This window comes from Trichoplusia ni, chromosome 1 (assembly GCF_003590095.1).
Source record: "Trichoplusia ni isolate ovarian cell line Hi5 chromosome 1, tn1, whole genome shotgun sequence".
NCBI classification, from domain to species: domain Eukaryota; kingdom Metazoa; phylum Arthropoda; class Insecta; order Lepidoptera; family Noctuidae; genus Trichoplusia; species Trichoplusia ni.
This window is the reverse complement of record NC_039478.1, coordinates 16,926,063-16,953,045: the sequence shown is the minus strand read 5'-3', so window position 1 is coordinate 16,953,045 and position 26,983 is coordinate 16,926,063. Positions and strand designations below refer to the sequence as shown.

The following is a 26,983-nucleotide window of genomic DNA, read 5'->3' as shown; positions in this document are numbered from 1 at the left end:
ACAGAAGAAATCGAAGAACCCCCACTGCCGCCAATCATACCGCCTCCCATGCCAACTGTCAACGATACTGGGAACATTTATATACGATATTTAACACGTAAGTTTGTATTAAATGGTCCTTCTGTTGCAGGTCTGCTTTGCGGCGAGGTGGCGAATGGAACGACATTTTGTTTTGTTTTTTTTTTTATAAATGTGGTGTTGTTTTGTTTTGTTTTGTGACGGTTTTTTTTCGGTATTAGTTTTCTACGTTCCATTAATATTGCAAGAAGTTTTTATGGTAAAAATAACTCAATGTTTTTTTTGATATCGATATTAAAATTAGTTTACTGGAATAGCAGCAGCTGTTAAACAAATACATTGACGATTCCTCAATTTTGCAAACGAAAGGAAAATTAAATAAAACCAATAATGAATTCCCACATTTTTTATTCACACAGGTAACTTTATAACTTTCAGCGGCCAAATAGAATTATGCAAATGAACACCTCCTGTACAGTTCAATATAATAAATTTCATACAGTTTAAATCGCAATACACTTCTATGTGACCCGCAAAATCGGTTATGGGCGGAAACGTTCAGATTATTGTCATAAATTGCCTATGCGGATATATGCGACCAAACGGCGTATGCACATTTCGATTAACTTCACTAGGATACGTAATGAAATGCCCCCGTACAATAAAATTAAATCCGGCGATCTCATAAATTGATTATCCCGATGTAATAATTTGAAAAAAGCGATACGCGCTTTGTTATTCGGCTTGTGTTGTCACACTCAATCATGGCTTAATAGAATTATATCAAAGAGTTTATTACGTTTTCATTATATTTCATTTGTATTTTAGGGCAACGGATTGGAAATCGAAAACAGATACTGGCAGGTTTGAATAATGGAATGTATAAACCATTACTTTTTACATCCAAAGATATAAAAGTAAAATGTCAGAAACAGGCAACTTATAATGTGGCTTAAAAAAACTAAATCAAAATGCTGTTCAAACAAAAGAACTCAGCTAGCAAAACCAACATTTCAAATTACGAATTCCAGAAAACGAATCCACAATAATTTAAATTCACATTCTAATAGTGTTGGACACAACTCGTTATACAATTTTTTGTATCATCGCAAACGAGCATCGCGGACTCAGCATTATCGAATCGCAAGTGCTATCATAAAGCAATCGAGATGGCAACGACACGATTTCGTTCAGCTGAATAATGAATACTCGATAATAATTGATCGTAATATTTCTCTTTGTTGTTCGAGATTTACGTTTGCACGAACTCTGTGACGTCACGGCTTCGTAATTGGTATCAATTGTCGGACGCGCAATGATTGATGAGCTGATATAAACCTTTTTAAAGGGCATTAGACTCATTAATAATGACAAAGCTCGGTTTATAGCGTTATTGGAAACGAGTTTCGTGTTAAATTATTTTATCATTCAATGAACACAATATTTATTAACTTTGTTGTAAAATATTGTCATACATTTTGTATGTAATAATTACAATTATTGGGTAGTACTGTAAAGTGTACTATTGTATTGCTGTATGTATGACATACTATAAACAATGCAGCATGATAAGCTAGAGAGTATAATTCACAGTAAGAGGTCAGAGTATTCCTCCGCTATGCACTGCATCAACCACAAAATACCAAGAATTCGCTTCAAGTAGTTCGCAAGCAACAGCAATAATATTTAAATGAACCGGCTTAAGCTCCCGTTACACTGAAAATTAATTACATTTACTAAGATTTATATCACCAACACCCAAAATTCCTTGGCCAAAAACTTATCTGACGTATACATAACCAACGTTTCAATTTAGCAATTTAATTCCGTACAGTAGCGTCTAGACTCGGCGTAATTTAATATGCCTAGGTTTGACGCGAATGATGCGACTAAAAAAATGGCCGCGTTTTTATTTGAATGCGTGCGTCGGCACGTCCCGAGCCCCGTTTCAATCTCGCTCACATATAAAACGTGATCATTCACCTCTGCCGTCGAGGAATAAACATATTCGTCACAGCTTCCCCGTCCGTCGACGTGATTCAAAAGCAAATATTTGAAAGGGCCAGGTGCGTGAGGGGTTCTCACGCTAGGTTCAAGTTTAATCATTGTCGCTTTTAAAGTGTTCTTAATTTTTGCTCGAATTAACGATTTGAGGATGGGTTTACAAAATGTATTTTAAATACCTACATATATATGTATGTAGTCTACTGTCAATTCACCCTATCAAAATACTTCTGGAGATAGGCCTCCCCCAAGTTGCGCCACAAGACCATGGTCCCCAGCTTCCGCGTCCAGTTTGAGCCAGCTACCTGTTTTGGCTATCTGTCTATTGGTCCATTTCTAGCCTTTTTTAAAATAAAATAGAAGTCCCTAGCACTGAAATATTTTGACGAATTTCCAATTTATTTCGTCCGAAATACGTAAGAACAAAGACGGTTTCTAAGTTAATTAACATTATCAAAAACAATACCCAGTTTCCTAGTAACAGACAATTGCAGCAATGTGTTGTAGGTATTTCATTGTTAACGGAACGTTTCGATTGTGATTGGACATCGAATGTACGGTCATTAAAACTTGAAGCGAATTTAGCTTGCGTTTTTATTTGTGGAGTTACATTTTTATTCTTGTGTTGTTGGTTATGGAACTCTACTTACGAAAGTTTGGTTTTAAGGTTAGAAAAGTTTGTTAGATTTTTAGTGAAACAACAAAATTTCTCATCAAGAATGCCAAAATTAATCAGCACATTCAAAGCAATTCTAAATTCTTGCTTGCTTTAGAAAGTCAACTCATATTTTCAGTTAGTTTTCACTCCGCACTAATGAATGCAAACTCTCTGAAACAAACTGCGTGCACTATGAATTGTTCGTATCTCCCGGTGACCCGGTACACCGTGACCGGATTTGATCTACCTTTTTCATATCCCTCTAATCTGAGCTCCGACCTCCGCGGTGTCCGTCCTATGAATATTTTAACTCCTGTGTGACACTTCTCGAAAAAATACGTTAGTTACTTTTAATAATGCCGCATCGATCGGGGATTTCATTTTCTAGTTCGTGATGGCCAATGTTCTTTAGAGATGGCCGCTTTGATACGATCCCGTTCCAGATCGTTGATCGGGGCGAGGAAGTCGGTGCACGAGATGCCGGGACGGCGACTACATAATTGTTTCGTTGCTGAACTCGCATTTTTCGACAAGATAATGCCATTAATCTCGACGCGAATAATGAAAATGTACCGCGCGACTCGCAGTGTTCTTCCTGTGTAATTTTGTGGAAAACAATTCTGTGGAATTCTCTGTGTCGTGTTCGTACGACACAGCCAAGTTCCGACAACTTCTGCGACTCTTCACTCGAGAAATTAAATTTATTTATCGCAACTTCTAGAGTGGGTTATGTTTAAGAAGTTGCATTTGTAAATTGGATCTAAATAGTCATAAAGAACGTAATAGAACTTGAGGAAATTCGAATATAAGTGCTGCTTTGTTTAAGTTGAAATACACGAATTGTGTTTGTGAAATGTAATTATAACAACAATTATAACTATAACGATAATAATGGAATGTTAAACTAATCTTTTTATTACATTTTTTTCTAGTTGTCTTTTCAGCGATAAGGAGGTATTACTAATCTATTAATTAAAATAAAACTACACATATACGAAACATGCAAACAAAATTCAACCTTATTCAGTTCTACACTAAGTTTTTTCTCCACCACAGATCCCCCCGAGATCACCATCCGCCCCAGGAACCTGCAAGTGCGCGCGAACGGTATCGCCGCGTTCTACTGCGCGGCGCGAGGAGACCCCATACCGAACATCCAGTGGAGAAAGAACGGGAAAAGAGTTTCTAGTAAGTGTTATTATTATTATTTTTATTTGTAAAAGCGGCCCCTGCATTTTTTTTATGTAGTCCCCCTGCTGGGCAGGAATTTAATCCCTGTGTCGCGGGGGATTTTACAAACATTCAAGTCACATGCGCAAAGACACCTAGATTCAGAACAAACAACCTTAAATCACATTAATGACTGTCTTACGCGGGGATGGAACCAGAGACACGTAACACTCAGTGGGTTTGTCTTAGTGACGTCAACTACCAGGCTATACGTGCCGATATATAATTATAGAGATAGATATATGAATAGATAGGTTTCATTCTACAAAGTAGAAATAGCCGTATGAAATATTGGTAGGTATGAATTTAAGTATGTACATATAAGGTTTTCAAATGTAACTTGCTTTGTAAATAATAACTATAACGTAGGGCATAGTCACTTCGACAATATTTCCTATATCGTGATCACTTTAGTGTCTAAAGGCTTCTCAGCCTAATTTTGGAATAGGTAAACAAAACTTAAGTACAATAAACGAGCCTACGAGCTGTCACGACCAAATATACTATAACGACCGATAACAAACACGACCAAACTTGACTCTATAAAGAATACAGTAAACAAAAAAATATACAATATGAAAAATCCCTATCACAAATCCAAACTACACAACATTACAACCACGTTTTTTATCCTTGATTGAAATGTAAAGCCACGTTTTTATCCCATAAATATCTTGGCCGGTAATGACGCCTATAAGCCTTGGGCAATGAGCTGAAAAAGCGTATCGTGGGCTACGCACGCGAAACCCCCTCGGCCTGAACCCTCTAAATAGTTTCATCGGTTTCTATGAAAAATGTAATCGTACATCATTTGGGCGAAGCCACTGACCATACGTGAGTAATGGGCGCGTTTACACCCACCGGGCTCATTCGATATTCAACGATATCGGAGTTACTTACGATTTGTCCAACTTGGTGCGTGTGATCCATCAAATGTCGTCAACAGTATTTGTGGGTCTCTTCAGCGTCACATTTGCATGCATTATGTAGGTCTTTGTTTTTCTTTTGTTAGAATTCTTGTGTAAATGTTCCTAGGTATTTTAAGAACGAATTTGTAAGATTTAATTAAAATGTATGAGATTTGTAAAAGATACTTAAAGTTGCATGAAATTATAAATGATCATAATAAATACGAAATTATGATGACGCCAAAGTTCAGAGGGACTTTCCACAATATTGAAATTAGGAAAAACTTTGGAGCTTTGCATCGGCTGAGCCAACTTCTTAATAATTGCAATGCAAATTCTTTTCTACATTGCAGAGTAGCTTAAATAATGAGAACGGAAAACATCTATGATAAGAATGAAGCAAATAAAAAAAGAATGCTCAAAAAACAAAATAGAACATATTTCATTCGTTCGATCAAGTTATATTTTTTTAACAGAACTGTACATCAAAATGTCAAACTAAACGCAAAGAAAACAGGAAAACGATATAAAACAAAATAACGAAATTATGTTTATCTGTTTCCTTGAGTTATTGTCTATTAGATAGTTTGACAGTTTCGCGCGTGACCTTTTATACACTGTGGCAGTTACTGTGATGGCGACGTGTTTCTACTGCCTTATTTTTTAGTCGATTTTGACGTTTGTTAGGGTTGTGCCAGATAAACTTCACTGTTTTTGTTTATTTTTTAGTATTTTCCCTGTAGAAAGTGTTATCATTAGTAGCTTGATATTTAATATTTTATTTATATTTTTTTTGTTTCTAATTTATAAATAAGAATTCTAATTGATCTATCTGAAGCCCAATATTCTGCAAGTAAAAATGATTGACGTTACTCTTGTCAAAAGAAACATTATTAAAAAATTAAATTCGCGTGATAAATTAAATTAAATTCTCCCCCACAAGTTTCCTTAGTCGACATTTAAACCCGACAAAACTTTGACAGAATCCAATCCGTAAGTAATGACGTTAGAAGGTCGTCGAAAGAATTCTGTTTCGAAAATCGAATTTGCATTCCATGAAATTCTAATTTCGACCACCGACAGGGTTGTACTAAATTCGCTGATAGCTATGCCTGTTGGAATAGTTGCCGCGAGCGAAATACTTTTTTCTGGCGTTTAGTCACTGACAAAAAAATAATCCCCTGCTTTTTATTGTGTTGGTTTACGTTTTTGCGAATAGTGGCCTAGTGCTCGTTTGTTTGGATCGTGTTCTAGCTCGAAGTTTATAACATATTAGGTCATATTTAGTTGAAAATGAGTAAAGATTTTAATTAAAACAGACTTTTAAGTTTCACCTCACAATATTTCAGAAGTTTATTTTACACAAATTGTATTTTGTATAACAAACCCAAATGTTTAACAGCAACTTTTGAGGTCTATACGCGGCAAAAAATTTGAACGTAACGTTTTCCAACAAAGTGAGCAATAAAAGCCGCCGGAGCAAAGTCACAGCGCGCGTCACACGCTAGATTGACAATCACGAGTCGCGTCGACATGTCGCCCGGCCATGATGGATGACGGCCGTCCCACCGCAGATAGGGACGTGCCGAGATACTGAGCCGTTCAGCCGTATGACCTTTGCCTCACAATTTTTTCTAAATCATTAAGCTAATGTTTAATGGATATTCTTAACATCAGAAGCTTTTCAATGGACAGCGTCACAAACTTTGCCTGATTTTTTTGGAAATAGATAACTTGAATGTTTCAGTTTTATAGATAACATTTATATTAAAACCTGATTCGATTTTTTATCTTTGCTGTTGCCATTATTTTTAAGTAGTGAAGGTTTTCTTCTTATTTGCTTTTGCTGCCAAACCTTCAGGTAATGGGAAATTATGTTCTTAGCATACATTTTTATTATTGTTTTTATTAACAGATACAAATTCGTAAAAATAACTAAATGAAACAAAAATTAAAGTAATCTCTAACAAAATATCAAAACACCCTGAGTGGCACATAATTTTTATCTCGAGAGATTGCGTGCAACGTTAAAACTACGTAGTATCTAGGTATATGTAGGACACGTTTTACAAAATAAATTTTCAGGGTAGCCGTGGGTTTTCCTAGACTTTAGCACCGCACTGGTATCTCGAGCCAGAGACACATTTTACACTTTTACGCCGCGCTAACGTGTAAAACTCTAGTCCGTTAGAAATCCTATTGGACCGTGTTTATTTGAAAAGATTTGGAGGAAACTCTCTGGTTTAGAAGTTAGGTGATTGTATCTAATTCCATTTAAAATGCCATTTATCAAAAAATTGGAAATAATATGTTTTGTTTCTGAAATGATGGATACTATAATAACGAAACGTCTAAGTTTTCCATGATATAAATTATTGCAAATAATGGAGAATATTACAACAAAGTTCTACAAAATTTTGAAAAAACCGTCAACAATTACAATTTTTCTTCTTTGAGTACTATCCCTTTTCATTAGAGACTACCCAAAACTTTTATTCTTTTAAGTTTCTAAACCTTATCCTCAAATTAAAATCATCAATTAAACCAGATCACATAAAGATCACAGCGATCTCAGTCTGATATATTGACCCCAAGTACCATATGTTACCCCCATGTATATTAAAAGAGATTTTCAGTTACTTACCCCAAACCCTTGATATCTCATTCTAGCCACGTGTATCAGATATTGCTTTACGACTGTTATATTTTTTATTACCTTCCCTGGCTCTTGTGTACCGGAACATCCTCTAGTGATGTGAATATGGTTTGAAATCGAGCAAATGTTTTTAGAAAAAAAAGAGTTTGTTTTATATAAGTTTAGAATTGTTCTGTTTTAGATTTAGTATGTAATGTTAATAATGTGTAAATAATTTTATTTACGTATCAAACACTTTTACAAATTTTTAAAGAAATTATAAACATATCTGCAATCTATAAATTGATAGTGTGTAGTTCATTTTTAAGAAATTAATTTAAAAATAAAGTTACGTATGAATTGTACTTACAAAAAAGGTTTTCACATTCTTCAAAAAATTCGGAATCCAGATAACAGCATCAGATTCCGCTAAGATCAGATTCAACATACCAATCAAAATAAAAACAAAAGCAGAACTTACAAACAAAAAGACAAACACAACTTAAAATAATAGTCTTATTTCAATGCAAATTCCAATATTTTTCAACACTCGATTACATGGTACATCACTAGCGCTCACATTCAAGTATATTGTGTACGTGTATGAAGCAGCACAGATTTTACTGTGTACTTTTATTGCGATTCATTTATATGTCCCCGCACTAGGTGTTCGGAATTCAAAGTACTCGTGTTGTTCAAAGTATGCGCTTATGAGTCGGTTGATTGGCTGAATAAAACATCGATTTATATTTTAGTATCGAGATCTCGGTTGACGTATGTTTATTGAGTTGTCGAGTGGTCCCTGATGTTGATTTGTCAATATTTTCTGGTCTGGTTTTTGATCAAGCTTGGAGTATTCTTTTTTAGACACTATTCGATTTTATATTAGGATGAATACATTATACTTTTGGTATTATTAAGAACACATCGTTTATCTTTAGATTAGAATATATCTTCATAGGTATAATTCTACAATAGGTTTAATATGTGACTACCTAAACTCCTCTTGAATGGCTGGTCTGATATAAATGTTTTCTTTTGTTACGATTCGGTGCTTGGGTTTTTTAGATTTCACAAATCGGCCCTGCTAAACGAAATTTGCCAGATCATTTAGTATTTCATATTTGAAACTCCTTAAGAATAATTTTATTTTTGAAAAAAAGCATCTCAGTTTTCAATTAAGGGTTTAAAAGTACCCTTGACTGTTGCAACACAAAATGAACCAGTACTTTTCAGTTATTATTACGTCCCAGTAAATACAATATACACGTATCGAAACTTTTTGTTTTAGATTTATCGATACGAACACGCGTAAGGTATGTCTAACATTTGTTACACCGACTGACAGGTGACGTCAGGTGTCATGGCGGAATGATTTATGACAGCAACAAAAATCAATGGCCGCCCGTCACGGTTACAAGGAAAATAATGACACGTAATTATAGAAAATTGTAATAATTGTATTTCAGTCTCATTATTAGGTTCTATGATACATTAGTGTCATAGTATTAGGATAATGATTTCGAATATTTTACGCGTAATGACAGGAAAGAATAATGTACCTGTACTCCTATTATATCAGTTCTAATTGTCAATAGTTTGCAAATACGTACCTCAGTCTCCTGTAGAAGATGAATGAAAATCATGTGGTAAGAAAGGCGTTAAGCATGGATGTGGATGGATATAGGGGAAGAGGACGACCAAAGAAACGATGGATGGATTGTGTGAAAGACGATATGGCTGTAAAGAGTGTTTCCTGTGAGAAGACGTCCGATAGGAAAGTATGGAAGGAGAAGACATGTTGCGCCGACCCCAAATAAAATAATTGGGATAAGGGCAAGGGAATGATGATGATGATGACCCAGAAGATTTTTACTTGGTGAGAGTCCTGTATGTAGACCTATACCTTTTAATGTGGTAGGGGCTTTCCATATGGATTTCTAGCACGAAAACAATAAAAAGGTGCGGAGACATGACGTGACTCGACTTGAGATTGAAACAACATGATGATAATAGAACTCATTGGATAATTATTGACGGATTGATTCTTGGTCTGATAAAGGATGTTTAAGCTAAAATTTCAGACTTAACGCAGTAGTTACTGTAGTTAGAATAATGACTAATATTTAGACTATACTGAAATTAAGAATAATCTATCGATTTTAGAAATAATTATCATACTAATTGAAATAGGGTCTTTCACATTCCTATTTCAAGAACTTTATAACAAAAATGTTAATTATAATGCAGTTGCAGTCGCTTTAATGTACGAGTATTTGACTTTTTTACACCAACATAAAAACTTTGACTTATTCCCAAATAACAGAATATTCAAATAATATAAGTATTAGATGTAAGTTTTCCATGAGCGTAGTCATATGTAGGTGTATGCCTAGATACTTTATTTTTGAACAACAATTCTTGTAAGTCCTAAACTGGTTTATTTAATCGAGTATCGAGATATAATTCACCGGAATTTATTCTCTTTGGGATGATATTTTTACGACTCACCTTTTATATTATCCCATGCCTCAATAATAAAAGATTTTATGCGAGATTACGTAATAAATTGTTTGATCTCTTGCTTGTACTAAGGCTTGAATATATTTACAATTGAACACAATCAATAATATATCTGTATACGTACAAGAGTAATAAACAAAGAAAGAAGAAATCCAAATTAAATACCTATCAGTCAAAGTAAAAGTCGGTGATATTTACATTCGTCTTTTTAATTATCATAATTGTTTCAATTTGAACACGAATAGTTTAAGCGTCAAAAAGACATAAAATTAATAAGAATTGATATACACAGCATTCACGTATTTTATTTTCTTAATTAATTAGTAAATTACTTTGTACTTACATACTTTTCTATTCTGTGTAAAGTGTATTTTCCGAACCGCTACCGAATGAAAAAGTAATTTGAGATATTAATGTAATCAATTAACATAATTTACGAGTACACATACCAATGTTCGTAAAACACAAAACAATTGAAATGCCACTCAATTATATTGAAGCATTATTAAAATGTATTGTTGTTTCAACCAAAATATTTCTGTTCCACAAAAAACATTAATCTAGTATACAACATGAAACTATAAATCAGTCGTTTAGTCACCAGATGTAACACACGTGCCGTTTACAATCTGTCAACGCTTTTACAAATTAGAGCCGTAACATCCAAACGAATCCCGCACTTTCCCGGGATCCCGCTCCATTTTAGCACTATTATGCGTTATGAATACTTCTACCGGTAATAAATTATCGCGGCATATCTTTAATACGGGAATTCGGACATCCCGTAATCATAAATAATCGCAGGTCCTCTTTGCTTAATACCTTTATTGTTTACTTGCGTTACGTTTCACGTGCCCTCTGATATATTATGGTGGGCTTTAGTCTGGGCACTTAATGTCAGTTTGTATGGAGTGATAATGTTTGTGAAGTTTATTGCTTCTGTTTCGGGGAATGTAGGCTTCCAAAGCAAACGAATAAGCGATGTGGACTTTTTGATGATATCTTTTTCATTACTTTGTGGAGCCCAAACAATTTTCTATGCATCCTATTTTCTTTTTTCTGATTAATTTTGTTGGCGCGACTGTCGACAGTTTTTTGTGACGTATTGGAGTTTCGATGTATTGATTTTGTTGAACAATCCATCGTAGTAGGGCTCGATAGACACGGCTTCAATCTGCGTATGGCTCTACATTTGCAAACAGTCCTGAAATGTTTTATAGTAAAGTGGCTGTCCCAGCAAACGTTGTTTTCCATACAAATGATTTCTAGAGAATAAAAAAGGGGTATGAAAAATGAATGTCCTATTCTCAGACCTACCTCACACAAAATTTTATAAGAATCGGTCGAGCCGTTTCGGTGGAGTTCAGCTGCGTACACCGTGACACGAGAATTTTATATATTGGATTTTTTACACAAATTTATACGCTATCTAACCTTTACAAAAAATGTGCAATGATTTCCCTGTGAGACATCATTCAGATGTAATGTCACGCAAATTCCCTTACATGCACTTCTGGTTCCGGAGTCGGGAATGTGTTAAAAATCGCACGTCTGCCAGACAAGTATTATTCTCACTTGTAGTGAAATACATTTTCTTGGCACTTACCGCTGCACGCTGGTGGCGATTTAACTCTGTCGTCCCGCGCCGGCCTGCACTACTAGGGTTGTACCAAATTTTTGTGAAGTTTACTTGACTAGACTCTGTATTATAGTCTGTAGTATAAGTATTGTCTAATGATGAATCCTGAGTAAGATAGTTACAATTTTTTTAACGGTAATATGACTATGCGGAGTTAAAGTTTTTCTTACTACAATTTATCCAAAAGTAAAATTTGATAATCGTAAAAATCGACCGATTTTTGAAATAGTTAGGTAATAAGTGGTGACAAAAAGCAATCGATAAAACTATCTATCCCTATCTAACAGTGCACCAGGTTTCAGAACTATTACTAATCTGCACGAGAACAGTTTTGGCAAATCTATGAAATTATTCGAATGGCCAAACCGAATCAGAGCGCGCCACCATTCCAGAACATCCCTACACTCAGCCAACTTCCCCGCTAACTCTGACAACATCTGGTGCGATGCAATTTAAACTTTATTCCCTCAAGATTACGACTCACAACCGTAAAGTATGTAAGCTGTTGTTGTAACAGCAATCTTGGAAAAATGCTAAGTGCGAAGATGCGCCAAAGAAGTAGGACATTAATCCGGTCCGTTTTTAAACTTTCTCATTGAAAGTAATTGTGGACTTGTTAAAAGTTTACATTTCGTCGAGCGAAAGGATATGATTCTTTTCAAGTTTTGAAACTAGAATAATATGCTGAGCAACAATAGTCGTTTATATTTCAATTTTTTTTTTGTATTATTATTTCTACAACTAAATTACACAACATGGTGATATTATGATTGGTTAAGGCCACCGCGCCAAGCCCATTAAGCGCGACGCATCTCGGTTTTGATCCCCCGTTTATGAGATTCACGAATATTATCTTTAGGCGTTATCCTCAACACACGCGAGCGGTCCTGTGGCTCTGGCTCAGGCAGTTGAAGGGGCCTGGGGTCTTTTTAGTCGGTGGGAGTCCGACATATCCCCTCGCCGTGCCCTCGGCGTGGTTTTAAGTCATTAGAGTTTCACCCCGGACAAAAAAAACGTCCCTCAACACAAGATTTATATTCATTAAAAAATCCTTCCTTTAAGCATTTTTTTTACAGATTACTAACTAACAGGAATAACCTATTTTTTACCATTACCCCAAATATCAACCTCATCTAATTCTCACAATTACCCCACAGGCATGCAGTCCCGATACCAAGTGTCCCCGATGGACGCGGCCGCCGGTCCGGCTGCGAATGGTGCTGTGCTCCGGATCGAACCGGTTCGGGCTCAACGTGATGACGCGACCTACGAGTGTGTCGCGGAGAACGGCGTCGGAGATGCTGTGACTGCTGTTGCTACTCTTACGGTTTTTGAAGGTAAGTGTTTTGTTGATTTAGATAGTAATTAACGATATACGAATAAGAGTAATTGAAGCAAGCAGGTGAAATGTAGTGTTGGCCGGTGTAGACTATTCAATAAAATCGTAATCCTAAAAAATTGAGTCATTGAAATGAAAGCGTCTTATGATAAATATATTGGTAATAATCTAGAAGCTATATTTTAGTTATCGATCTTAAAATTATTCGAGAATTTAGATATACAAAAATTTAAAAGGAAGTAGAACCTATCTAATTTAAAACCCATAACATCTTTTATTTCAAGTAACTTCACATTTTACAGTCTGTTTCAACACAACCCCTATGATGTCAGCATTAAAGTAATAACGATCTAGCTTCCACATTTAGCAAAAAGAAAAATCCTGTGGGATGTTTATGTCCTTAAATGTTACTTCCCCATATCCTGGGAGAACCTGGGATGCGGTAAACCATGCTTAGCTGGGATAAGGATGAGGGCATAAGCTGTTCAAAGGTTTTATCTTTGACTTACTCGCTGTCAGCATTGGATAAAAGAAGACAGTTTAAATCGTGATTTTTCTTAAAACTCTCAGACTTTTGAAATGCGGTGAAAATAGCAGATAGTTGAGGTTAATAAGAATATTTCTTTTCAACCAACTTCGAAAAGGGGTAGGTTCTCAATTTATGTATTTACTTTCTGTGTTTTTTATTGGTTTGTTACCTCAGAACTTGGGACTAGATTATAAAAATAAGGAAGAGATCACAATGATAAAGTAGTCAAACTTTTCTTAAACTATTCACAATCGTCCAATAAAATCCAGTTCAACTAACAATCACATTTGATACCCAAATCGCACCATTACGCCACCCTCGAGAGATAAAAATCCACATAACTCTATTACCATCCAGACTGTAGGTCTAATAAACCCTACTACATAAAAGTTATAAAACAGGGAGTATGGCTGCATTCCCCGTAACCTTCGTGATTCCTTTTCTATTGTGGCTCAGGGTAACTGCCTTGCAGGACATAAAACACGGCCGAGGACACAATGATCCTTAGAATAACTCCGTCCCAAGACTCTGGGCTTTCAATAAATAAGCATTAAAAAGCGGCGGGCGACGTTCGGGCGATAACGACCCGACAGATATACGGCGCTTGCCTTCTAATTGGTTTGTATGGAAGGACCAGGGACACGTTATAATTGGTCCTTTGATACTTTTTTTGATGAATGCGCTGGTTTTTAAGAGCTCCCGTTTTTTGGTGTACTTTTGCTCTATTATACCAATTCCAATTAGTACTTATTGATTCTCTTTATTTAGAATATATTTAGTTGCTTGATAAGCATTAATTTTAACAAAATCAATTCTCTGATCATTCAATCAAATAGAGCTACTACAGAAATTTCCAAACACAAACAATAACAATCCCCTACCAAAGAACCATGAAATAAATTCCGCAAGGATTAAATCAACGGTGGCGAAACCAAAAATTGTCGACTAACGACAATATACAATGACAATTCCCTGTACCTTCGAGCCGCGAATTATTATCATGATAAGTTAAGTTCCCGATTTACTGCGGTCCTACGTCGCGGTGTAATTGACGACTAAATCGCTATAATTACGTCATAATTCAGCTCTGCAGGGAGCATTTAGCTCCTTTGCATATATTTGGGGTGCTGTTTTGCGATTTTGGTCGTGGCGTCGCGTTTTATGTGTTAATTGATACTTTGATGTTGCGTATTGAGTCGAAATCAAAAAGTTTTTTTTTTCAAGTAGGTCTTTTTAGACTCTTGTGTTACTTTAATATGACTAGTTTTGCGAATTTAAGGAGTCCTTAGACGTGGTATACGAACATATTTGGTTATAATAAAATTATATTTCAAATAAATCATTTTTATACATCTGCACTTGAGTTATTTTTCGGTCGCATAGCGTGTTTCACCACTTCTTACGTAATCTTTATCTTGTCCTTCTGCTTAAATGACTAAAGGTCTGTTTAATTTTCCCTGTTAAAAAAACCTAGAAGTAAATACGTAATAGTTGACCAATAAATGTTCGTGTACTTATTAAATCCAGAATAATAATTATTATAGCACAAGTTAAAAACAATGTTCCCGTATTCCCGTAAAGTTCCCGCTACACAGATTCTGTTGTCTAGCGCTCAAACTTCGTGAGAACTTGTGAAAAAGCAAACGGTTATTGTTCTATGTAAAGCTGGTTTAAACTGTTACGTCTCGTTCGAGTTTTAACGAAACGCATGCATTTTTGAAATGCGAATTCAAAGATGGCTGTTGGCAAGTTTATTTCTTTTTATTTTATAAATTTGGATTTGGATTCGTCACTCAAGTACTGAAATAAAGTTATAGAAATTAGATGACCAAAAATAAAATCCATTATAGTAAAGAGAATAAGAAAAAATGCTAGTGTGAGAAATGTGAATCCTTCAGATTTATGTAACAGTACCTAACACTTTAATGGCATGTAACCATTAATTTTTACATTGCAACATTTAAATTGTCATAGCACTTGTTAAATGTTGACGAACGGTTGCAAATCAAAAATTCGAACTCGCCGCCCCGCCACCTTATAAGTAAATACTCTGGTTGCACCCGGAATAAGTCGGGTGATACCGACTCGCAAGTAAAACCCAAAATAGTGTATCCTCCTTAAAAAAATACTATAAAGAAATTTACTTGATATTTAGTCCCTCGTCAAAATCATCACTAACCATCAACCAACATTCATTAACAAAAGCATATCAAACTATACGACACAAGTATTTGTACAGCGTCCAGCAATATTTTAGCATAGCAAGCAATTTACAGTTTGAAAGATGCATGAGTTGACAAAGAAGAATGGCTTGCAACTTAGTTGTACTGACAAGAATCGATACATATTGCTCTGCCGGCTGCATTATGTAAATTGTACAGGCGTTAGAGTAAGCTGTATATTTTAAAACTACTCGCAGACAAGGTGAGCAACAGAGTAGAAACTGTTTCGACAACTGATGAACGGTCGCAAGTTATAGTTTGATTTTGATTTATTTGTGCACTGTACTACACTTAGCAGAACTGGTACATTTTTGCAGTTTTTATACTAGTATAAAATGAACAACTTTACATCTATTATATCTGCTGTAATTTGATTTGATAACATATTTCTGAATTTAGGCTATTCTTAAAAGCTTTTAGGTAAATAACACTAGTATTTTAAGTTAATGGTGACCGCAAATATTTTAAAAAGTAGCATAAAAACTTGTACCCTAATGTACGTTTCGAATTGAATAAAGGTACTCAATAAAATAAGTCTAAAAATAGGTGTAATACCAAAACCCAAAACCGTAGCGACACTTGATACAAATATAATATGAGTCTAGAATAATAAAAAGGCTTCTTTTTGGTCTGGAAACTACGACCTCTTTGCGTAGGCGATGCGGCAGACATTTATGGTTGCTCATAACTTGTAATATTATTAATGTCTCCACTTAAACGCATTCGGGGTCCTAGGTTCCAAAGCCTTATATTGTATAACATTTGAATTTTCTCCGTACACTAAGTTTAGTATTGATTGTGACCTTTGAGAATCACATCTGGTATCTACATAGAAGCTTGCAATACACCTATATGTTATACCCTCACGTAGATCGAACGATCCCAGGGTTGTCCCAGAGGGAGAGACATAAAATTGCGTAGGGACATTAGTCTGACCCTGTTTGGCGCACATGCTAAATAAAATCAGAGTTAGGAAGCAATTTGATACATATATGATTACAATATAAAGTGAATTTAATAACTTTCGTGTATTGTTTGTAGTTTTCTTGTTTTATGTTGTACATTCGATAGTCTCGAAGGACCAATCAGGTGTTATTTAAAATTTCCGAGTTTCATTTGGGATTCGTAACCTATTCAATTAAACAAAAACGATTTATTGTTTGGTCATAGTTCTATTACATCGAATAATAATACAAAGTCGGTCCCAATTTGAACTACTTTGCCAGCATAAAAACACAAGCATACATTTATTTAAAACAGAATTATGCAAACGGAGTATTGCGAGACTCGCCATTAAAATCGCGTCAAAAATTAACTTAAAAATAATATTAATATCGTTCAAGCACAATGGACGGTAGGACAGCAGTGCATAAATTACTGTAATCCGACCGCCGAGTGATTTCCAACAGCAATTTTATTTAACAATGAGAACTTGATGATTGCACCAAGATTGATGTTGAATGACTTTTTAACGTTCCTTTGTTTATAAACTGTTTACTCGATTAACTGCAGTTTTACTTTATTGACTCTGTGAGTTTATGTACCAGTACTATACCCTGTATTTTTTCTGCTGTAAAGACCACAATCGTTATATGTGGAGAGTAAGTTTTAAATGGATAAAATCTGTAGTTTTAATTTATGGTTCAGTTTTAAGGCGACCTAAAATGGTTTCTTTATGATTTAAAGCTCTAAAATAGCGACGGATAAGCTTTAACATGCCCCTGTATACTTACGCTACATTTATCCCAGTATGAACGCATGAACACGACTCTAAGGACCAAAATCGTTCCTAACAGAAGCTGCGTTCATGAAAATTGAAATCTACCCATATTTAAATAAGTCTCATTTTCTTCGGCTTACAAATTACACTAGACAATATTCTATCACAATCAATAGAATTCATCCTAGATATATCTGTCCATTGGCACGGACGGTAAGGAATCATGTTAGATGGCCAGTGCCGGTTCCCAAACATCTTACTGGAATCAATAATGCCTGATAGCAGCCGATTATGGCACACTGCCCAATATGCTAGCGATATATGTGGACCGCCATTTTGAACGTTTATCTAATATTCTCTTTAGAGGGGTAAACTTAGGTATTGATATCGCAAATGGACATTCAAGCCGTGATTTCGAAAAGTCGTTGACTTATTTTTCGTAATGACGATTTTTAGGTTAGTATTTATTTAAAGACTCTTTGATGAGCTATTACTGTGGCACTGAAGGCAATGCACTAGACTAGAGGCACTAGGTATGTAATTTAACATTACTAGGAATAAAAACATTAATTTTTGAGTTTGAAAGGCCACTCGTCTGTGCTTCATTTAGTCTTATCTACGGCTTTTCTAGTCAAGTTCTCGTTCAAGAATGGAAATTAAATAAAAAATATACTATATATACTTCAATAGATTCGAAGTCATTTAGAAAATTTTCAAGAATTTTTGCAAAACATTATCTACCTACATTTTTAATGGGAATAAGGACCACGACACACTTACCACCGAGCTTCGTACCTTTGGTTATGTGTACCTTCACGATACACAAATAACAAGGGAAGATACAGTAACCTAGTGAATTATATGGCCTCTTAAAACTTTACTGGTCTTTTTTTACTTCACTATAGTTGTAAATGTCAACTAATGTTAATGTATTAGTGTACGTGGTTTCCGAAGTATTTGTGTTTTGTTTTTAAGTAATCTCTTAGTACTGTTGCCTAAGTTAATGTTTGGTCTTTCTATGTTTTGTTGCTGTTGAAATGAAATTAACAAAATAAAGTGCTTAGAAGTAATTATTGTAAAGATATTTCTTTTTGAAGTCACGCACCCAAAGTAATATGAAAGATGAAAAATATGTACAATATGTGAAACATATTTTTCGGTATTAGCTAACAAACGCAATTCTGAAAATAAACTCCTCGATGTTATTACATTAAACAATAACATTTTCTATAAATAAATTACAATTTAACCCTTGTACGGCAAACGTCTGAAGTCGCCGCTAACTATGTTAGCACGGTATGTTATACCCCTCTCTGTAAAACGTCAATCATTGCCCATCAGCCCATGTTATATATGGCACTGTGACGTCAGACTCACACATTACATAAATACATTTGATTAGTATCCCTTTTGGTACGTTTCGGTTTAGGCGGTACTACTTAGGCAATAGTGAATAGGGCATTTGAGTAAATCTAATAATAGAAATCTGGTCAGTCCGTAAAATTTCCAAAAAATATTGAATACGTATTTTACATTTTAGCACATTTAGAATTAAGGTGATGAAATGTATCGGGGCTAGTAAAAACGTACTGTGTAAGTGATGTCACAGGAATCTGAAATCACTGTAGCAAATTCTTTTTTTGTTTAAGAGATAAAATAAAATTTACATTAAAACATTATAGAAATACGTCTGATGGACTAAACATTTTTTTTTCAAATACCCTACGAAGTTTTTGGCCAAAAACCGCCACATATTTGGCTGCCTGGATAGTTGAGTGGTAAAGGTCACCAAGCCAAACTCATTTCGCACGTTCGAACCCTGCACAGGTCAAGCAGTGTAATTAGCATAGTGACTAATTTTGTTTGCAGATTTGTAAGGATTTGACCAGGTCTTTTTTGTCCAACATTGGGATGTAAAAACAGTTTTCGATATTTCTTAATACATAATAAAACCTCTATCATTAACTCTTTCGATCCAGCTATATGAGTTTCATATCTAAGCTTCTATTTGATAAGACTAGTCCTAAAACGCCTATAATCTGACGTTTTATTACTAAAATCGTATCGTTCTCGGAAAGCACGAACTGCGAAAATGAGATGTGGTCCTACGGTTCGCGTTAACAGGTTTACCTATGAAAGAATATTATCCTTTAGACTAAAGGTTCCCAAACTTATTAACCTCATTAAAAAAATGTTTATAGCACCCCCTTTTTATATGCTAATTAAAAACTATTATAAGTTGAAATGAAATAAATGATTGTGAGTCTGTAGTTTTTTTCTGGCTTTCTCACCTGTCTGAAAGCCACACAAAGAGGTGTCATCGGACACTTTGAGAAAGAATGCCTTTTACCTTTACTTCAATAATATGCCTATATACCTTGGAGAAGAAATTCCACTTTCTGTAAACCATGTTCTATGAAATATAAATTATAAACTTGTACTTATTCTAAATACAGGGAGCAGATATATTCTCTTTTAAGATTCCATACCTAAAAAACATAAACAGATCTGATGCAGCACAAGATAGCTCTAAGTAACATTCAAATCGCTCCCGCTACCGCCCTCGCTCCCCGCTCGCTCTAAAACCGTGCCTTATCGCACGAACTATGACAGTCTATCAGGATTAAATCGAGCCGGCCCGATGTTCACGCATATTATTGTAAATCACAGCTAACATCGTTCTAAGTCAGGCACTCTGATTTCCATCTAGTTTATGTCCAATGAATTAACTCTATACGTTTTAAATTTATTGGTCGAGGTATTAACGTTGACGTTTATCACAGATTTGCGAGGAGGCTTGATTAGTTTCCAAATAGATGTTATTGGGGAAGTTTGTTTGAGGGCATGGTTAACTAAGTCTGTTGACTTCGTGTGATATTTAAAAGTGATAACTTTGCTGTTGAAAGGTGTTTTGGTGTTGTTGATAAATGAAGAGAGTATGTTTTGTTACTGACGTAATTTATTTGACATCATGTAATTTAATACTATTGACTTAATTGATCGGGCATTACACATCTTGTTCTGGGATAAACTTGGAGTTATAATGGGTATGACGATTAAATCTCTTGTTGTTGATTTGTTTTGATTTTATTCTGTTAAGATTTTCAAAAGATTTTGAAAACAATATCATACCATTTTTATTTCTCTTAATCAAATTTCTAATAATCATAACTGTGTATATTTTTGTATCTATTATATATCCCAGTAGTTGTGAATCACATCGCATAATAGAGCCGGCAGGAGAGCAGGCCACCTGCCGTCTGTGTTAATCTGAATATAAATTGTCTGTAATTAAAGTGAACTCGGACATGGGGGGAATAAATGCGACCACTTGAAACAAAGCCTGAGGCTGTGGCGCAAGTTACAGTATTCTGGAATAATAGCTTCTTTTTTATTTTTATATAATCTATTTTTTAAGAAACAAACTTAAAGTAGTGGTCGACTAATATGTAATTTGTCGAACACTACTTTAAGTGTTATTGTACATTGTAGTTTTCAAACGATAAAATACGTATCATATAATATTTAATTAGGTGGAACTTTTATGCAGTTTCTTGCCGAGTAGAGTTTAGACTACAGTCATAGTCAAACGTTATGAAAGAGCTTGAAAAAGTTGTTTCGCCTTTCATACGAGTAAAAAAAAGGGAATATAAAAATAGATGTTGTCCTATTCTCAGACCTACTCAATATGCACACGAATTTTTATAATAATCGATTAAACCGTTTTGGAGGAGTTCAATTAACTATACCATGATACGAGAATTATATTTATTACATCTCTCATTACTTGCACCAATCATATCTCTCTGAGCCCTTGTAATTCGAGCTCAAATGACGCCATATTTTTTCCAGAAGCTTTTGTGGGTAATCGTAGTAAATTTAGCGGTGTATGTCGCATTACAACGACTTTCAAATAGTATAGTTATAATATGACTAGTACAGCGTTCAAATTTCAAAACTATGTTTTAAATAGTTGTTTTCTGCTGCTTCGCCCGCTGGAATGTCGGTTATAGCTGCAAAAATATGTCTCTCCTTTGAAGGATTGGGATCTCCCTACGTCCTTACCAAATTTTATCGAAAATGGTCCCCCCGTTTTAGTGAGTAGTAACAACAAAACACCATTATATATGTCGCTTTTCCAAGAGATGGGTCAATGTATCAAACACTCTTGTAAATCAGTTAAAAGTCATAGTTAACCATCATTCTGTCTCAATTGTTTAAGGTGGCAAATTAGAGAGATGACCATTTTAAAAAGTTATAACTATTAGCTGCGATTCTGTTTATATGATTTTTTCTTTGATGTTCACTTTCTTAAAATGAATTAATATTCAAAAAATCATGGAAAATAAATTCAAATGCAACATCGATATCCAATATACGAAGGACTCTAAAGAAAATAAGATGCACTTCTATTAAAAACAAAAGAAAACCAATAATCTTCAACGTCGGCAGCAAGAGAACGTTATGAAAATATTTGCATCAATATCGAGTACAAATTCTTTAAAAATCAACTATCTCGAGAAAGTTTAAGCTGTAAAAGATCAACTGAATATTGCTGGCTATTTACGCTACTCTACATTTTGCATTGAACACACAACGCAATGGATAGCGAACTGAGGAAGTTATCGATCGACGAGTATTGAATTTGTTTCGAAGATTCTTTTGAAATATATTGTGATGTATTTTAAATTGTGCGTTCGATTTGAGTTTCTTTATGCAAAGTGTTGGGATAAGGTTGTTGAGACTAAAAATGGCTGGTTTCGGGTTCCAAATCAATGACACAAAATGGAAAAAAAGAAATCCCTATTTCTGAGGCTCCGCTGTCTGTCCCCCTATTTGTTCGCCCGTAAGTCCGTCTGTCCATGAACAAGCTATGGTATGTTTCATGATCTATTATAGGTAGAAAATTTACACAAAATCAAAAAATCAAAAAGTTTTTATTTCAAATAGGCCGTTTCTCAGGCACTTTTAAAACGTTACATTACTGACTCTAGTTGCACGGTTCCAAAGTGTCATTCTTATGGAGAAGAACCGGCAAGAACATCGAGGTTAATGAGTAGCATAGTCGTAAAATTGATAGGTGATCGTTATTTTGTTTATTTGTTCTTCTTAAATATGCTAGCGATGCTCTCAGTAAGTAATAAGAAAATTTAGTGTTAAACTGCTAAAGTTAAAGCGTTAAAGTGTTTTAAATTTAGAAACCATTTTATAAAATTTCGTTATTTTATTTTCTGTACATCTAACGTAGTATCTACGTTGAATACGTTCATTAGCGCAACGTAGTAACGTAAACAAGACCTTAATTACGGTATAGAGTTTCTGACAACAAGTATAGTATAGGTAACCAATGGCAATTTTGCTAAGAGTATCGATAAATATCTTTTAAAGTAGAACATTATAATAAATTACTATAACAATTTTCGTGAGATGGATTCTTAATTATTTAATGGTTTCCTCACACATATCACTCGACTACTTTCAGACCCAACCTTAAATTTTTCAACCGACTTCAGAAGGATGAGGTTATTAATTCGTCTGTATTTTTATATGTTTGTTATCTCATAACTTCGGACTGGATGGACCGATTTTGTTAATACATTTGCTCCCCTTGAAATTTCAGCTCTAGCAAAGAGGCCCAAATATATATGATTTTTTTTTTTTAATTTGAAGTCGCTTGTGTCGTTTTGTTGTTACAATAATTATATTTACGTTAATGTTAAACAAAACAGTCGAGAATTAATATATTAATATCTGTCAGATATATAATAAGCCCAAACAAAAAATTCGTAAAAGGATTACTACTAAAAACAATGTCACAATAAGTTATTAAAGCACATTAAGTTGTATACAATGTTTGGATCATATTCGTTAATCTGTATGCGACTATAAATCAACAAGTACCCATAATTTCTCATTACTCGCTGAACAATATATCATTTAGGTAGAAAATAGGATAAATTGAGCTTTACTGCTACTAGTATTAGTTACTGATCGGCGGTAGAGCTTGTCAGATCGATTTTGTAGTGTTTGAATTTGTGGGAGATTTAGCAGGTTATTTAAAGCATAGTTGTACGGTTATGCCTTTGAGTGAGTAGAATGATATAGATTTAATTTAAGTACCTATGTATTTTTATTAATGTGTTTTATATTTATAAGTTTCGACGTGAATCTTTGCCTGTCATTTCATTAAAAGGGTTTAATACTATTTGCACTTGAGACATCGAAATTAGTTCATGTTTTCCATCAAATCACACTGAATTGATGTGTGGATTTAAAAAAAAATACTGAAAACATTTAAACCGAATTATTAAAAATGTTAAAAGCTAGCTACGCTTAAACATGGCACTCCAAAATCACCGATCTCTCTTTTCAAACAACATTTTTGTCAACCGTACACAACAAACAAAGGAACTACAACAAATCAGTCAGCAGGCAATACACGTTTATGACGAAACACAAATTGTATCCCAACACACCGGGAAATAGAGTAAAAACTGTCATTCTACATTCGTACCAACCCACACCAAAACCACATTTGAAATCTAAAAATGCAAGCATAATAAAAATAACTTGAACGTACTATGCGATGCAACAAATCGAATTTACGTCACAACGGATATATAAACATGAATGCAATGCCTTTTCGAATATTGTGCGCGAATATTCAATATAAGAATGTTTATTGAGTACGCCACTTGGAAAACTATTTTCTGGTTGCGTAGGCTTTTTATTTTGGGAAATAAGGTTGAACAGGTATGGGAACTTTTTGACGTTGGTTAAAAAAAATACAACGTTTGCAACCTGCAAAATGCAACCTTTTTTTAGCTATATGTAGACTACTGCTGGACATAGACCTTCCATTGTGCATGTCATCATCTTCTGATTCTTAGCTTTTAACTTCATTATCTGGAAGGTATTCCAAATTATGGTTTCAAACAGTTTTTAAATTTCCTTACCCAAATGGTAAAACTGGAGCACAATTGCTGAGGTACCGATTAAAAACACAAAGCAAAATTCTGCTCTAGTGTTTTAATGGACAAGTTGTAAAACGAATTAGTAGAAAAACTAAAATACCTTTTCAGGGTTTTATCAGACTATTAATGTCGATATCAGTCTTGTTAAAGTTTTTTACGACACCTAACATCAATATCAAAGCTTCAGTCTAACGTTACCTTAACTCCACCAAAGTTGCCAATATCGGCAAATAGCTTTGAGCTAATTAAGAGAAAGTTAAACATGTACCATTATTATACAAGCATCGTGAATTAAAATCGCGACAGCTTGCGTTAAACTGCACATTTTTACGAGTCCAACTTTGCACGGTATTCGCAGGCCTAATTAACAAAGTTCCTGATTAACCCTTATTACAATAAAATTTGGCGCGCTACCGAGCTTGGGGCGTATCATCAAACGCTAAGTTTATTTCACGAGAAAATAACTACGTACTCGAATTTTGTAAAGTCGCAATCTGTATTTTCACTTTAAGAGATCTCTACTTTTGCTTACATGCCTCGGTATGTTAGGTACAGGCGAAAAGCGGTTATACCTTATAGATGAGATTCAAAGGTGTCATTCAAAAACCAACAGCAACAGTTTTCAAAGGCTTGATATCTAAAAACAAGCTGTAAGAGCCTGGCAGTGCTCGCTTCCACCCCAAGAAAGATATGACCATATAAAGACTATTCCACCTTACAAAAATCTTTCATACAGCAATTCGCGCGAGTCTTCTCATATACTCTTCCATGCGATTACAATTATCAATTGACTTACATACGTGGGTTTAGATTTGACTCCAACATTTTTAAATATTAACGCCTCTACTTTGATAGGGTTGTCGTTCTCGCTCCTGCCTTGCGTCACAAGCATTATAATATTGCGAATCGTAGCAATCTTCTTTGCCTTACAATTGTTTGTGATTACAGCAGTTTGTGTTCGAGACGAGGTGTAATTTCGCCTCCTATCGGTATTGTCGCCTGTTTTACGTTTGTTTTATATTAATTTAAACACCTCTGATGCTAATATTGATTCAGACAATTTAGACGATTTCGCGAGAATTTTTTACACAATTTCGGTAAATATTTTTTTGTGCAGGCTGACTGAGTTCCCTTAAAGAATATAATATACCTGATATTTATAGTTTACATACATATATTAATAGTAACCACAGTTATCTAATGAATATAAAAGTTTGTGAGTGTGTTTGTATGTGTGTTACCTATTCTCGCAATAACGTAAAACGTAAAAGTTAAATTTGGTATAGAGCTACACCCGACATCTAGACGGCCGAAGTCGCGACCACCATTTTATTTTATACTAGCTGTTGCCCGCGACTTCGTCCCCGTGGGTAGAAGATATAAGTCATGATTTATACCTGCCCTGTTTTTTTTTCACATTTTCCATTGTATCTTTGCTCCTTTTAGTCGCAGCGTGATGGTTAATAGCCTAAAGCCTTCCTCGATGAATGGTCTATTCAACACAAAAAGAATTTTTCAATTTGGACCAGTACTTCCTGAGATTAACGCGTTCAAACAAACAAACAAACAAACTCTTCAGCTTTATATATTAGTATAGATATAGATAACTGACCACTTCAACTACCTAACCTCATTTCTAAATGTCATTTATCTACTGTCGCTTGTTAATTAACCTGTTTTAAATTTAAGTACCGAACTCGATCGCTATTTAAAGGCTCAATATATCCGTAAAAAGAGTTTGACCGCCACCTCCCCACGGCACTATCTGTCCTTCGCTGCACCGACATGCATCGCCGCGGGAGAGGTTTGTCAATCCATTACGGCTTGACATACGTCACTGTTTCATATAGAACGGTAATGAACCGGCAATGGATAGTTAATTTACCGTTGTATATGTATTTACTTCTGGTTTCGTGGTATATGGGCGGTCATCTGGGAGTAAGATGGCTTTATGAGTCGATGGTAAAGTTTTTTGGATGTGTTTTTATGATTGGTACAGAATTGAAAATATTGGTACTTTATCAGAGAGGTATATGGCCAATAGTGGGATGACAAAAGCTTCTAATAAAAATTATGAAATTAATCGTTTAATACGACTTATCGTGTTCTAAATGAGATAGGTAGGTACTACATAACTTAAATGGATTATTACCAAGTTAACTTAAAATTGAATACTTACTTAAATACAATTCCGAAGTATTTTGCCACTTCCTAATTCAATAAATCTGTTACATCCAATAAATATATGTGGTACATATGACTGTTTTTAGAATTGGTTTTCTATGTGATTCGCTGTTGCCTGATAAATAAGCGGAGTCAGTTACCAGCTGAATATGGTACAGATTTCGTAACTTCATGCAAAAATCGTTTCATAGTTCGGACAAAATTTTCTGAGTTGCCTTTTACGTAACATAAAATTACCCCTTCCCAATAACTACAAAATTCATCGAAGTATTTTTCAATTATTACCAAAGTTAAATCTTTATCGTGTAACCCACCTTGCCACTCAAACAAAATTTTAATTTAGACTCCGCGAAATCTTGAATTTAAATGTTCGTGTAAAAGTTTACAAGATTTACTTAAT

At 34.7% G+C, this 26,983-nt stretch overlaps 1 protein-coding gene across 3 annotated transcripts in view; it reads left to right on the top strand.

Annotated features, from left to right (window-relative positions):
• The window catches only part of LOC113497499 (tyrosine-protein phosphatase Lar), a 369,958-nt gene that overhangs the window by 267,747 nt on the left and 75,228 nt on the right, over positions 1 to 26,983 (top strand). For all 3 annotated transcript variants that reach the window (XM_026877088.1, XM_026877081.1, XM_026877072.1), the window contains exons 4-5: positions 3,737 to 3,868; positions 12,773 to 12,952. In XM_026877088.1, the coding sequence (XP_026732889.1) occupies positions 3,737 to 3,868; positions 12,773 to 12,952 (312 nt within the window). The remainder of the gene's footprint in view (positions 1 to 3,736; positions 3,869 to 12,772; positions 12,953 to 26,983) is intronic.